Source organism: Engraulis encrasicolus, chromosome 24 (assembly GCF_034702125.1).
Source record: "Engraulis encrasicolus isolate BLACKSEA-1 chromosome 24, IST_EnEncr_1.0, whole genome shotgun sequence".
NCBI lineage: Eukaryota > Metazoa > Chordata > Actinopteri > Clupeiformes > Engraulidae > Engraulis > Engraulis encrasicolus.
Genome location: NC_085880.1, coordinates 36,020,545 through 36,035,020, shown reverse-complemented (window position 1 = coordinate 36,035,020; position 14,476 = coordinate 36,020,545). Strand labels below are relative to the sequence as shown.

The window sequence follows — 14,476 nt, the reverse complement described above, 5'->3', positions numbered from 1 at the left end:
TCAAGACAACGCCTAAAATGAAAAATAAGACACTTTACCACCTTTATAAACCCTGCCCAACTATTTTAACGGTATTAAGCCCCAAAATAGTGGCATACCCCTTTAAAGGCATACAAATGTAGGTGTAAAAAAGCCCTAAAAAAAGAACCATAATCAGCGACTTTCTAACCTTCATCCTCCTCTTTGTCGTCCGTGTGTTCGGCCTCCTCCTCCTCCTCCGGTTGCGCTCCGCCGGGCGTCCGGGTGCTGTTGATGGACTCCAGCAGCGAGGCGAACTCCAGGAAGCTGGACTCGTTGGGGATCTGGCCCTCCTTGGCCTCCAGGTCCGACTTGGACGTGGTCATGGTCTGCGCCCGGCCCCTGGACTTGGACTCGGCGATGAGCATGGCGTCCCTGCCGCTGTCGATGCTGAGGCCTCGAGCGTGTATCCTGCCACCTCCTCCTCCTCCTCCTCCTCCTCCCGGGGCCGGCATGCACCGGCCGCCGTAGCCCGCGGGGATCTGCAGGAACCCGGCCGCGTCCATCCGGAGCTCCGGGGCCTCGTTCTCGTCCGGCTCCGGGTGCGAGTGTACGTCGATCCCCGAGCTGCTGTTGTCGTTGGTCAGCACCAGGCTGCCGTGTTCCACTTCCGGGTCGTCCAGCTCGCCACCCTGTACGGCGTCGCTGTCCAGCATGGCTGAGTCAGAGCTGATTGGCTCTTTGGATTGGCTGAGCTCGAGATGTTGCGTGTGTGGTTGGTCTATGCCGAGCTCGTCCTCCGCAGCTGGCGTGTGTTCTTCCTCCTCCTCCTCCTCCTCCTCGTCTCCCCCCTCCACGATGGCCTCGTGGTACTCGTCCTCCAGGGGCGAGTCGAAGGTGATGACGGGGATGCGGATCATGCAGTCGCCCCCCCTCCCCTCGCCGTGGTGCCCCCCCAGACCCGCCGCCTCCCTGCTGGCCATCTGCGCCTGCGCGGACTCCAGGAGGCTCTGCTTCACCGACTCCTCCAGCTCGGCGGCGGTCTGCACGTCGCAGCTCATGGTGATGATGATCTTCACCGTGTCGCGATCGTCCAGGCGGCCCACCCCCACCCCCATCCCCACCCCCGCTGCTCCGGAGTTGTCCACCAGCATCACGGCGATCTCGTCGGAGCAGTAGACCTCCTCGGGGGGCAGCGGCTGGTCGGGAGAGGCCAGGCCGTCGTCCAGGGAAGGCTCACCACCACTGTCCCCTTCTTCACTCCTACACACAGTCAAAAATGAGTTATTTCAGAATACACATGTACTGTAACAGTCGACAGTCGGCGACAAAAGTGGAAAAACGACAAGAAATACACAAGAGGTACACAAGAGGGCACGAAATCCATGTTTTAACATCTCCAAACCAGGCCGTTCCTTTTACAGTTTGAACGTTGTCTCGAAAACCCTAGCAGCCTATGTGTCTTAAAACTGCAGCAGAACTTCTATAACACTACACACTATTTCTATAACACTATTTTTGATTGGTACCAAAGGTTATCTGGAAAATCTAGCTCCATACTGCATACTGTTCCACCAGTGGAACACTGTCATAGTCATTGAAAAGTTAACGACCATAATACAACACTACTATGACATAATACAGGGCTTTTAGTTATGCACTATGACTTTGGTCATTGCCATTCTGGTAACAGCACATTTATAACGCCGTGTCTTAACTCTTTCCCCCATAGAATGCCTTATACAACCACCCATGTAGAACATTGTAAGGCTACCCTTGAACTTGAAGCATAACTGAATAAAAGAAGTGAAACTGCAAGTGAATGTTACACTCTACCATCTAAAGAGCTACAATATCAATATTTTATTACTGTGCATTGTTGTTGGGGTCCATTGACGGCTTCTCCTTTGGCTCTGCCTCGCTCTCCTCGTCTGGGCTCTGGAGGGCACTGTCTTTCGAGGTGGGAGGGTCCTCGTCCTCATCTTCGTCCTCATCCTCCTCGTCCTCATCCTGGGCCTGGTCTGCGGCCTGATCTCTGTCAGGGGGAGGCCTCTGCTCCTGCTCCAGGAGAGGGGCGGCCTGGTCTGGGTTGGGGCTGGACATGTCCTGGGGGCACTCCTCCTCCACATCCTCCACCTCCTCCACCTCCTCCTTCTCCTCCACACCCTCCTGCTGCTGCTGGGACGTCTCTTTAGATGATTTCTGTTTGGTGGGGGAGTCCCTCGGGACTGTACATGAAAACACAAACATCGATCATTAATCCCTTACGGCAACATAAATCACCCACAGCAACATTGATCAACAACGGCAAAAAAAGAGGATCTGTCCATATTATCACTATCAAAGATGGTGCCAGTAAAAGATATATGCCTACATAAATGCAAAGACATCGATCACCAACACCAGCAAAGTGCTGTAATTTTGCCATCGAAGCTAGCTTTCCGACAAAGCTAGTAGTCGCCAAAAGCAATATATGTATTTTTAGCTTCAAAAATCAAACTACACACTTATAATCAGGGCCATGTCTTCATTTAATTTCCAGCAAAAGACAATTTGTTGGTGGTCGATGATTTTGGAATCTCTGGGGCAGGGGTCAGGAACCTTTTTATTGGAGGGAGCCATAAAAGCCAATTTTTAAAAAAGCCGAGCCATAGGTTCCCTACACCTGCTCTGGGGTGATCGCACAACGCCATTGAACTGTATTATTATTCACTAAATACACATTCGGTCTACTGCAAAATAGCCATTTTGACAGTGAAAACACATCACTGTTAAGCATATCACTGCTAACCATAACTCGTGACAAGGCCACAAAACAGATTGTGAGGTTATATCACAGGGATTATGGCAAATATATTTTGAGAGTCACTTGTCACCTGATGACGAGAAAGCATACAAAAATGCCACCAATCAGCCAATAGGGAATACCGCTGTGAGGAGGATTACATTACATTACATTACATTACATTACATTACATTACACTACACTTAGCTGACACTTTTATCCAAAGTGACTTACAGTTATTTTAAGTACAATTGGTTACAGTCCTTGGAGTAGTGTAGGTTTAGGTGCCTTGCTCAAATACACCTCAGCCATGGAGTGAGATAGGGAGTAGAAGGGTGGGATTCGAACCTGCAACCCTCTGATCTAAAGCCCATCTCCTTAAAGTGATACTGTCCCATTATGGAAATAAGCTTATTTTAAACCTCTCCTAATAGGGCTTTACCATTCTCCTGTACTTTCAACCGTTCTCTGGGTATGGCAATGCAGATTCTACCTCCATGCTAGCCGTTAACATTGAGTCCTATGAGACCAGCTGGCGGCTAACTGGTCTCATAGGACTCAATGTTAACTGCTAGCTTGGAGGTAAAATTTGCACTGCCATAGCTACAAAACAGTTGAAAGTACAGGAAAACTGTAAAACCCTATTATTTAACTCAAGGGGAGGTGTCAAATAAGCTTATTTCCAAAAATGGGACAGTATCACTTTAACCACTAGGTCACGGCTGCCCTCCATATGCCCGTGATACAGGTTATGCTACAGGCAGATGGTTGGCCCCTACATCGCTGATTACTCCAATCCACCTTATTACTCCGCCCATCTCAATCTTTGCTGTACCCTCACAGCATTTCCGGTCTGCTAGTTCCCGTCAGGCTGGTCATGATAGCCTTTCTGAATGATTTAGCACTAGCAAACGCTACCTAGATAGCAACGGTATGACTTGGTGTGAACTACTGTATTATAAGGTTAATGTTGTACTAAGAGTTTTCACTTTTTTTTTACCATCGGCGGTTATCACATCCTCCAACTCCCAGTGTCATTGTGACACAGCACTCCACAGCACACAAGTGTTCACTGCACACTGCACACAACGAAATTGCATTTATGCCTTACCCGTGCAAGGGGGCAGTCCTCAATGGCGCCCCAAGAGAACAGTGCTGTGGGACGGTACCATGCTCAGTGTACCTCAGTCATGGAGGAGGATGGGGGAGAGCAGTGGTTAATTACTCCCTCCCACCAACCTGGTGGGTCAGGAGTCGAACCGGCAACCTTTGGGCTACAAGTCTGACGGCCTAACCGCTTACCCATGCCCCTGCCCTTCAATACTGCACGCATCTAACCAAGACCTTCACATCAGTCAAAAAAATCACAGATAATCCACTTTACCATACAGCTCCCTAGATTAGATATGGGACTTCCGATTCAGATTCCGGATTCAATCAATCAGAGCCCATATCTCCTGCCTGATGAGGCATTCCAGGAAGCTGGACGCAAAAGGCCTGGCCTGTGCTCCTTCATGCTTAGCTGTGCATTTCTGTGCATTTGTGATACACTACTAGCAGCGGATGCAGCAGGCAATTCGTATGTCCGCATTAGGGGGAACTTCTCACAGCGAAATGGCCTGTGAAATCCACTGTATGACGACTTCATCTCATGACAAAATAGGCCAGCTCTAAAAATAAAGAGCACACGCGTCGCTTACCTTCTGCACTCCTTAACTCCTCCGCTCTGGGGCAGTCCTGCAGGAGAACAGAAACATTACAGTGATTACACTTTATGTTATTTATTGAAGTTCAGTAAAAGGAACAGTGTGCTTTTGGACTGAATGCCGTAGTCCAATGTCAACGGTTTGTACTTTGTTTTGGCAATGGGTTATTCAGTGAGTATGGGATGGGTAATGCTGCCCTGCTAACAGCACAACTGTAAATATTGTGAACAAATTCACTCTAGGCAGACAGGAAGTTTTACAGCAGGGGCCTTTTTAAATAATACATTACATTTGTTAACATGACGTCGTCTGTCTGGTCACCCATGACTTTTAATAAATAACGCAAATAAAAATCAAATAAAGATGCAAAATATTATTTCAAAATAAGAGAAATGAATTGCATACAGTTTTGAGATAGAATCTAGCAAGCATATTTTGGATGTAATGGAGTTCCATAATTTATTTATTAGAAGTGTAGCCACAGTTCGTCCCCCTCGGTGCCGTAAACTTGCCACCTCCTAGTCAACGCATCATTTCGGAATGTGAGGCTCAGTACGATACCGGTGAGCTGAAGGGCCGATCCGATAGCCCAATGCTACCGCACTGTATTGAGGCTTCGGGAGGGAGGTTCTACTAACGTTCCATGCCACACTCTGCTAGTTGGCCTCTGCTACAGAAGCAAAATAGGGGAAAGACCTGGCCACATTGTGGTCAGTAAGGTTTTTGGTTGAACCAGCAATCCTGATGGGCTTCTTTTATTTTTTTGGAAACTCCCATTGTCATTGTCATTGTGACACAGCACTCCTCCACACCACGCATCTATGCCTCCCCCCCAAGGGAGCAGTGCAGCGGGACGGTACCATGCTCAGGGTGCCTCAGTCATGGAGGAGGATGGGGGATAACACTGGTTAATTACTCCCCCCACCAACCTGGCAGGTCGGGAGTCGAACCGGCAACCTTTGGGCTATAAGTCTGACACCTTAACCACTTGCCCATGACATGAAGTTGATGAATATTAAGAGCACAAGGGTGCGTAACTCTGTCATAGGTCTATAATAGATGCTTGGCAAGGTTGTGGAGGGTTTTAAAAATCAAGAGGAATATTTTCAAGCCAATCTATTGAGGTATGGAAGCCAGTGCATTGCTGGGGGGGCTTTGTGAGGGTAATAATACATTCTTTCCTACGTTGGTTCTTAAAAACGATTTGCACGGAACCTCTATCATAACTTTATTGTCACCAAAATGGGAACAACCCAATCTTAATCGGTTATTTACGGCTCTAGGTAATGTCATAGCAATGTTGTTACGATGTAGTTGAGTCTTTTCGGTAAAGACTGAACAGGCCTGTCGGTCCATCTGCACACTCAGAGGCTACTTGTGTTTTTTTCGGTTATTGATCATTCAGTAACCAAGTATCCTTGATTGAAGAAGACATCTTTTCGATGAAGAAAGCATAAGCGGAGCAGGATGATTGATAGATGTACTTACCATACCAATCAAGCCACTGTCTGTGTCAGTCTGTTTCACAGTCACTTGTATGATGGGACTGAGACGGTTTCTGGTCAATACAGTCATGGCAACGTTGTCTGGGGCGGTGCTGCTTTTTCTGTGTATAGAGATAGAGAGTGAGAAAAGTGGGCGATAAGAAAATACCCAGTATAAAAAAAGGAGTAAAATACGTTTAACTGATGAAGCTTACTCAACGTAATGTCATTTTTCACCCTTGTAAGTAGATGGGTGGGTTTTAGGCCTATATGTCCAGGCACAAAGCCAGTTATCCCGATAAAGTTTAAATGACCATGATTACAATAACATAGCCTGCATCCTCTAACGTACTCCACTATAAATACTCAAACGTTATTTTTGACTATTTATTCTTCCCATAATTTATGACACGCAAACTCAAGTCATAAATTCGAAGGTAAATGTCTGTCATAGTAGGCCAGCATCATGAAGCTGGATATTCTGTGAAATCCATACTGCAGGGGTGTTTTGACACAGCACGCTACCACCCCATACCATACAGCCAGGCCTGGGCTGGCACCCCAAACTGACCCAGGCATTTTTTGCCATAGACCAGCCCCTGCCCTCACCCTACCCCCTTAAAGCAATTATGATTGGCTTAGTCCACTGTGTATTAAGGATGCACCGATAGGCCACCCCATCTAAACTGTGGGCCAATATCTAAGAGAAATGTTGAGAAAACAAAAAAAAACATAAGCATCGTCCCCTGAGGACTGTCGGTCCACCGGGAAAATGCCCTGTATGCCAGATGACCAGTTCAGTCCTGCATTCAGCCAACTTTGCCCCAGGCTCCTTTTAGTTGCTCCCAGTAGTTCCATGTCTCATCTTCACCGCCCTATCTACTCAAATAAAGCCTAAAAAAGCTCCAAAACATTTTTTTTTCACAACGAGGAAAGTTGTGATAAGCCACTGCTCATATGTTTAGAAGGTGCAGGATTCAGTAGAAATTTCTGTATAAAAAGGAGACAACGATGAAGGTCTAAGGACCGAAAGCTTGCAAGTCAAGTAAAGGTTATTTGCACAAAAAAAGACCTGAAGTGTGCGGATTGTCTCTTTTTTTAAAGAGGAAAGGAAAGAAAATGCTGTGGCCATAGGCCTACCTCAAGTTTGCGGGGAGGCAGGGGTCAGAGGCGTTGCTCTTCTTTTCATCACCTTTGTTGTCGTCAGACACGCTGTTCTGGGCTGCCACGATGTCGCCCCTGTCGAACATGAGGTGGAGCCGGTAGTTCACCGCCTTGATGGTGATGAAGAAGACGGTCACGGAGGTGCAGTAGATGCTAAGTGCCATGCAGGTTGGTGGGAGGGCCTGTGGGGAATAAAAGAAGATGCACATATGTACAAAACACAAAGGAGAGCGAAGGAGGGACATTTAGTTATCAGTAGAATTTTGATGTTTGCATTCAGTTCAGCTTTCCACTGCATGACAGATGCCTCAACACAATCATCTGTCTCACTTTATTTTGGCATTATTCTGTTATTAAACATTCTGGACTTAGTTTTAATAACCCCATTTAATAACAGCCCTTTCTATTGACCTTACTACATATTCCCTCACATTGAATTGAATATTTAAAAATAATTTAGTAAAGTAGCCTCCAAACATCATTAGAGATTGACAATGATTTAATTTTAAAATACAGAACATTTCCTCTGTAACTGGGCCAATCACGTGAAACCTAGTTCACTCGCGAATATCTTGGCACTTTGATGCACCGCACAGGCCTATTGTGCATGCACTTGCTTATCATCCAAGGAGATGGACAGAGTGTGTGAGATGAGAGAGAGAGAGCCAGAGAGAGAGAGAGAGAGAGAGAGAGAGAGAGAGAGAGAGAGAGAGAGAGAGAGAGAGAGAGAGAGAGAGAGAGAGAGAGAGAATGGCCAATATTGTAACATAAACAAACACGTCAACGACGTTTGCACCCATACCGGGCATTCCATTACAGCAGCCTATGCAGAGAAAAAATGCGACAATAGTCTTACCTAACCACACACCATGCACAGAAACAATTACCACACACGCACAATGTCAAGCACCGAAATTCAAGAATAGCTGAATTATCCGATTCATCAATCTAAGAAACGATTTGGTGGGTTTATTGACTTGCCATGGACACCGAGTGCCTAGGCTATTTGCCCTGCACCCATCACGTACAGTAGAATACAGGCTAGCCTACAATAGAACGCCTGGCCTTTTGTCCGCGCGACACTTACCAAATGCAGGGAAAGAGGAAGCATGAGAAGAAACATCCACAGATAGAGGTGACATGAGTTATTGAATTTATTCTGGTCCGGGTCGTGATACCATCCGCCTGTAAGCGAAGCCCACACCCCCTGCCGTAGAGTCTGAACCACATGCGAGCCCATCTTGACAGCGACTGCAATGGTCGTTACAAAGGTAGAATCACCATGTAGAAGAGATTCAACACGCTGCCATGTTGCCAAGCAGAATTACGGCCCCCATGAACGATTACATTTTTTCAGCCAAGCACATAGGCTATTCACCCTAACTAACCGCTGTCCCTGCATTGTCTGTCTTTTGTTTTGTTTCTCATCATTCCTGATCTGAGAAGCACGGCTCAGCCCTGGTGGACAGGGAATTGCTCAGCCGCATGTACCACTACAGATAACCTGCCGCTGCCTGGCTGCCTCCTCCTCATCCGATCCACTTGAAATGGGGATGGAGGTTGGGGGTGTGGTATGAGAGGAATGAACCAATTTGCAATGGAACTCCGTCAGTGCACGTTCTGCAAATCATTCATACAACACATCTAGGGCTGAGTCACCCGCCTTCAAACACAATATCTGAACATCCAAATTATATAATGATCAAATTAATTGAAAAAAAAAAAAACACACACGCGTAGGCTATATATAATTTATTTGAAAGGATGCTACGCAGTCCATTCCGGCTACAATTAATTACATTTTTGGATATAGCCCAGGATATTACGTATTACCCTTTAGCCTTCGGATCCATAGCAATATAATACGAATGTAATATGATACTGATAATTATTAAATCAGGCAGAATCAATGCCTAGGCATACATGATGCATACATGATGCAGAATGCACATGCAAATGTGCACGTTCTATTTTTTTCTAGATTGGTTTTAAAATGCTCAACAATAAAAACATATTATAAATCTCTATAATAAATCACCAGATCTCAGAGCAATTAACTAATTTGACCTTTAGGGAAAGTTTACACTGCAACACCCCCACTCCACACACACACACACACACACACACACACACACACACACACACACACACGCACGCACGCACGCACGCTCGCACGCAAGCACAAGCACAAGCACAAGCACACACACACACACACACACACACACACACACACACACACACACACACACACACACACACACACACACACCACGTGACGTAAAGGCACCAATCGTTTAGCGCTCCTCCTGGTCAGACGGGTCGGTGGAGTCTGGGAGTGATGGCGGCTTCGTGTGGGTTGTTTTGAGGCAATTTGTAGAATCTATCTTTTTGAGATTTTAAACCGTATTACGAAGGAAGGATTACACCGGACGTCATGGACTGTTATCACAATACATCCGATTTCGTCGGGTAAAACTTGAAACAACTTATTGATAAACTTTTGTCGTGCATTTTAACCTGTCAGTATCTACAGGTGACCGTAAACTTCTAAGAAAGTGTGTGGACTTGCGTTAGCCCGATAGGCTAGCTCGATGCTTATAGAATGGTCCGATTTTCTTGTTTACAAGGACCTTGCATAGCTATTAAATTTGTGATAAGCTGAATTCGATGGCAAAGTTGTCAGTTAGTGTGGGGCAAGAAGTGTGTAGCTGCACCTCAGAACCCGAAACCTTAGGACAAATACCTCCATTCTTGATCATGGCCTAAAAGTAAAAGTTCCGAAGTTAACTAGTGAGTGAACATAGTATCTCAAAGGAAACACTAAGTCATTTGAATTGTACTTTTCATAATGTCGTATACGTTCGAGCAGTAGTTGTGTGTTTTGCCAGAGACTTTCGCAGTGTTGACTTTGTATTGTACAAAGACTCCTCTCCAAATTGGCTACGTGGATGGCAGGGGCCACCGGTGAGCAACTAACTAGCTTTGCTGATGTGCCCTGCTTGTCTTATGAGGTAGGCAGGGGAGGCTTCGTGGCGTCGTTGAAAGCGCCCTCTTCGTGTTTTAAGCAGTACGCAAACAGTCCTCCTACTTTTAATTGCAATTTGCACTAACATCGAAGCACCTTATGGTGCGGCGACAGACACCGAAACATGGATCTTTCCAAGGGTGGTTTCCCAAACGGTGAAGGAGGAGGACGCAGGCAGAGCGGAGATCATGCCTGGACAGACTCCCCCACGTCCAGGTGCTGGCCACATTCTATTCCCTCGTGCCCTCGGTCTCTGTGGACGGCCGTCTACGACTATGAGCCGAGCGGTGAAGACGAGCTAAGTCTCCGGCGAGGAGACGTGGTGGAGGTCCTGTCCAAAGACGCCGCGATATCTGGCGACGAAGGCTGGTGGACAGGCAAAATCAACCACCGCGTGGGCATATTTCCTGCGAACTATGTTACTTTTCAGCCAGCTATTTACAGACTTCCAGCCGGTGGTTCTGTGGGTGCGAGGGAACACGTCCCGAGCGTCCCAGTGCAGATCCCATTTAGCGAACTCGTTCTAGAAGAAATTATTGGAGTCGGTGGTTTCGGTAAAGTTTACCGAGGGACATGGAAAGACCAAGAGGTTGCAGTGAAAGCTGCCCGTCAGGACCCCGACGAGGACATTACCGCGACAGCAAACAGTGTTAAACAGGAGGCAAAGCTGTTTTCCATGTTACAGCATCCTAATATTATGAAATTTGAGGGGGTATGTTTGGAAGAGCCCAACTTGTGTCTTGTCATGGAATATGCTCGTGGAGGGACATTGAACCGGGCCTTAGCGGGCAGGAGGATACCTCCACACATCCTTGTGAACTGGGCTGTTCAAATTGCCAAAGGCATGCACTATCTTCACGAAGAAGCGGTGGTTCCCATCATCCACCGAGACTTGAAATCTAGCAACAGTAAGTGCACATTTATTCACTGCATCTACACTGTCCCCCTGCTCATGTTCACACACACACACACACACACACACACACACACTTTCTTGGGTTGCTACATGTGTGAACTCATTAAGTACCGCAAGTAGGGTAGGCCAGTTTCATTGCCATCTTATCTCTCTGCAAATATGCACTCAGGCATGTGGTCCTGGAATGTGCTTTTTGCAATAACTGGATAAATGATTAACAGCCGGGTTATTGTATGTGTGCACCTTGTGAATTGTTTCACAATAGAGTTTGGCCTGATAAGGCAGCAGAGCTGCCACATCATGTCTTCACCAAGTCAAGGCCATACACGGGCAACAACATGGAGGTCTGTTTACTGGCAAGTAGGAATTCAGAAGTAGTATATATAGTAGAGAATAGAGTATCATTTATTAGTCCTAAAGGAAATTAAGGTGTCCAGTAGCATACAAAAGTACAGAGCGCACACACACACACACACACACACACACACACACACACACACACACACACACACACACACACACACACACACACACACACACACACACACACCTCTTGGAGCAGCCAAGTAGTGTAAAAAGTGTCCAAAGGGTGTCAAGTCTTTTTCAATTCTGATTGAATCCAAATGCAGGTTACTGCTAATAGGCCTATCAAAAAAGCAGGTGACTTGGGCTTTACCATTGAATTTCACTTGCTAGAAAGCTTTTAAAATGTTCACAATGCCACACTAACCCCTTTACATGCAGCTTTGTGATTTCTAAAAAAAACTAATGAAGAGAGGCTGTTTGTTTTGAAATACACCACATCATTGCAAGAAAGTGTTAAAGTGCGCATCACATGCCATGCCAGTAAATTTGAAATTCATCACACAACACATTACTTATTTGGCTACTTCTTGAAGCGTTTAAAGGATTAATTAGACATTTTTAACATCTAGGCCTAATGACCTTCTGACACCTGATACTGATACAAAACTATCTGAATTAAACTACAGCGTTGCCAGCAGAACTTTAGTTAGTCAAGGTGGTGGGGGGTTAGCCGGAATCAGAGACACGTGATTATCATCGTAGGAAAGGCAATTGTACAGCTTCATATGAAATATGACATTTAAAACCCCTAAAAGTATAAATTTTTGGTGAAACAACTTTAGATTACATTCATGACACTAAATCTAGATCTTTTCAGGGGACCTAGTCAAGGTTGGAGGCATTTATTGTCAAGGTGGGTGCCTTAAAGAATAACTTCTGCCAATTTCGACATGCAGTTGTAATGCTCACACTACCCTGGCCTGGACTTGTCAGTCCTGAGCTTTTTTTTCTTTTCTTCTGCCTTTTCCGAGATCCTGGTCATTGGAATGGGGGCAGGTGTTTGTTTACATTAAAAAAAACATCTTAATTTATTCCCAAAAACATCCAAAAGGTTATGCAACATCAGCAGCCAACTAGCAGACAGCGATATCCTTTGGGAAAATATTTGGAGTAGGCCTATGTTAAGAATTTAAAAAAAATTTAAACAAAATCTGCCCCCATTAGAATGGCTGAGACGAAAAATGCAGCATCACCGGGTACTGTCAAGTCAAGGGTAGTGTGAGCATTAAGTTACAACTGCATGTTGAAATTGGCTGGAGTTATCCTTTAGCAATAAAGTGCTAGGGGAAGCACTGACTAAATAAATAAAGTTGAAAGGGCCTCTGTGACTACAACGTAAGTCTATGCTGTGTGGATGGATACAACTCCAATACTGTCGCGTTCCCATTGACGAGTGCGGGGATAAGACAGCTCGGAAACTCTATATTAACTACACACACCAGTTACAATGACGATGAGGACAATCCTTGAGGAGCAGGGCCGTGTCTGGTGTTGTTGATTGACAGCGATTTGTCAACATTTAGTTTCTATAACCTTAAAATATTGATTTTTTTTCTTCAATAATTCCTTAATTTCCTCTGGGATTAATAAATGTTACTCTACTGTTACTCTACTAACAGTCTTGTCACTCTAACTCCATCTCTAAATGGACCCCGACATGTGTAACTTTACTTAAGAAGTCGGTGTGTCTGGCATTGCCAGACATTATCTTGGTGCGCGTGTAACACAATCGCGACAAAAGTCAATGAGAACTAATGGGTGAATAACGGACAAATCTTTACAGTGTTGTCACCTGTGGTAAAGAAACGGAATCTTATCCTGACAGAGCGCCCATAAATGTGATGGATGTTTGGGGAATGAAAAGGCTCTTTGTAGTTAAAGGGATCACCTGTTCTTATTTGGGACAGGCCCCTCCAGCCAAATAGTGCCCCTCAGTGTAGCAGTACACAAAAAAATCAGGTCTGGCAACTAGGCCCAGGTCTTCTACTGCCTGCAGATAGCAGGCAGGGTTGGACGTGGTGTGTGTTCTTTTTTCCTTTTTTTCAGTTTCATCAGTCTAGGTTGACAAAATGTAACCAACTCAATGTAACCAAAACGGAGAAATACAAGATGTCCCAAAAATACACTACTTGCCACACGTAAAGGCACTTTTACAGAATTCCACCTGTTTGCCAATGAAAGTTTCTCTAAGGTTGATACATTTTTATTGTTTTGTTATACAGTTACATAAGTAAGTATTGTTTATATTATCATTGCAAGTTTATTGACATCTTTTTTTATTCAGGGCTACAGTTTGAGATGTTCTGGCCTATGGCTTCTGGAAAAAGGGGTTTCCAAAGCTGTCATTAAGCTACATTGTGTATTCTTTATTTTTGGCCACTCTGCATGAAATGGTTACAGTTCAGTACCAGTCACACAGACCTCTCCCCACACAGGTACACACACACACACACACACACACACACACACACACACACACACACACACACACACACACACACACACACACACACACACACACACACACACACACACACACACACAGACACACACACACAGACACACACTCACACACAGAGATACACACACACAGAGACACACACACACACACACACAGATACACACACACACACAGATACACAGAGACACACAAACAGAGACACACACGAACAGACACACTCACAGAAACACACGGAGAGACACACACAGAGACACACACAGACAGAAACACACACAGAGAGACACACAGACAGAGACACACACACACACACACACAGACAGAGACACAGACAGAGACACAGACAGAGACACACACAGAGAGACAGACACACACAGAGACACACACACACACACACACACACAGACACACACACACACACACACACACACACAGAGACACACACACAGAGAGATACATATACACAGACACACACACACACACACACACAGACAGACAGAGACAGACAGAGACACACACACACACACACACACACACACACACACACACACAGAGACACACACACACACAGACACACACACACACAGACAGAGACACACACAGACAGAGACACA

At 45.6% G+C, this 14,476-nt stretch overlaps 2 protein-coding genes across 3 annotated transcripts in view; one reads left to right on the top strand and one right to left on the bottom strand.

Moving 5' to 3' along the window:
* Positions 1 to 8,337, bottom strand: part of pcnx2 (pecanex 2) — a 62,449-nt gene extending 54,112 nt beyond the window's left edge. The window contains exons 1-6 of the mRNA XM_063191279.1: positions 8,185 to 8,337; positions 7,074 to 7,279; positions 5,938 to 6,055; positions 4,433 to 4,480; positions 1,829 to 2,130; positions 170 to 1,221 (exon numbers count right to left, since the gene is read on the bottom strand). Of these exons, the coding sequence (XP_063047349.1) occupies positions 170 to 1,221; positions 1,829 to 2,130; positions 4,433 to 4,480; positions 5,938 to 6,055; positions 7,074 to 7,279; positions 8,185 to 8,337 (1,879 nt within the window). The remainder of the gene's footprint in view (positions 1 to 169; positions 1,222 to 1,828; positions 2,131 to 4,432; positions 4,481 to 5,937; positions 6,056 to 7,073; positions 7,280 to 8,184) is intronic.
* A 1,094-nt stretch (positions 8,338 to 9,431) lies between these two features.
* The window catches only part of map3k21 (mitogen-activated protein kinase kinase kinase 21), a 38,337-nt gene continuing 33,292 nt past the window's right edge, over positions 9,432 to 14,476 (top strand). For both annotated transcript variants that reach the window (XM_063191430.1, XM_063191429.1), the window contains exon 1: positions 9,432 to 11,030. In XM_063191430.1, coding sequence (XP_063047500.1) covers positions 10,247 to 11,030 — 784 coding nt within the window. In that variant the 5' untranslated portion in view covers positions 9,432 to 10,246. The remainder of the gene's footprint in view (positions 11,031 to 14,476) is intronic.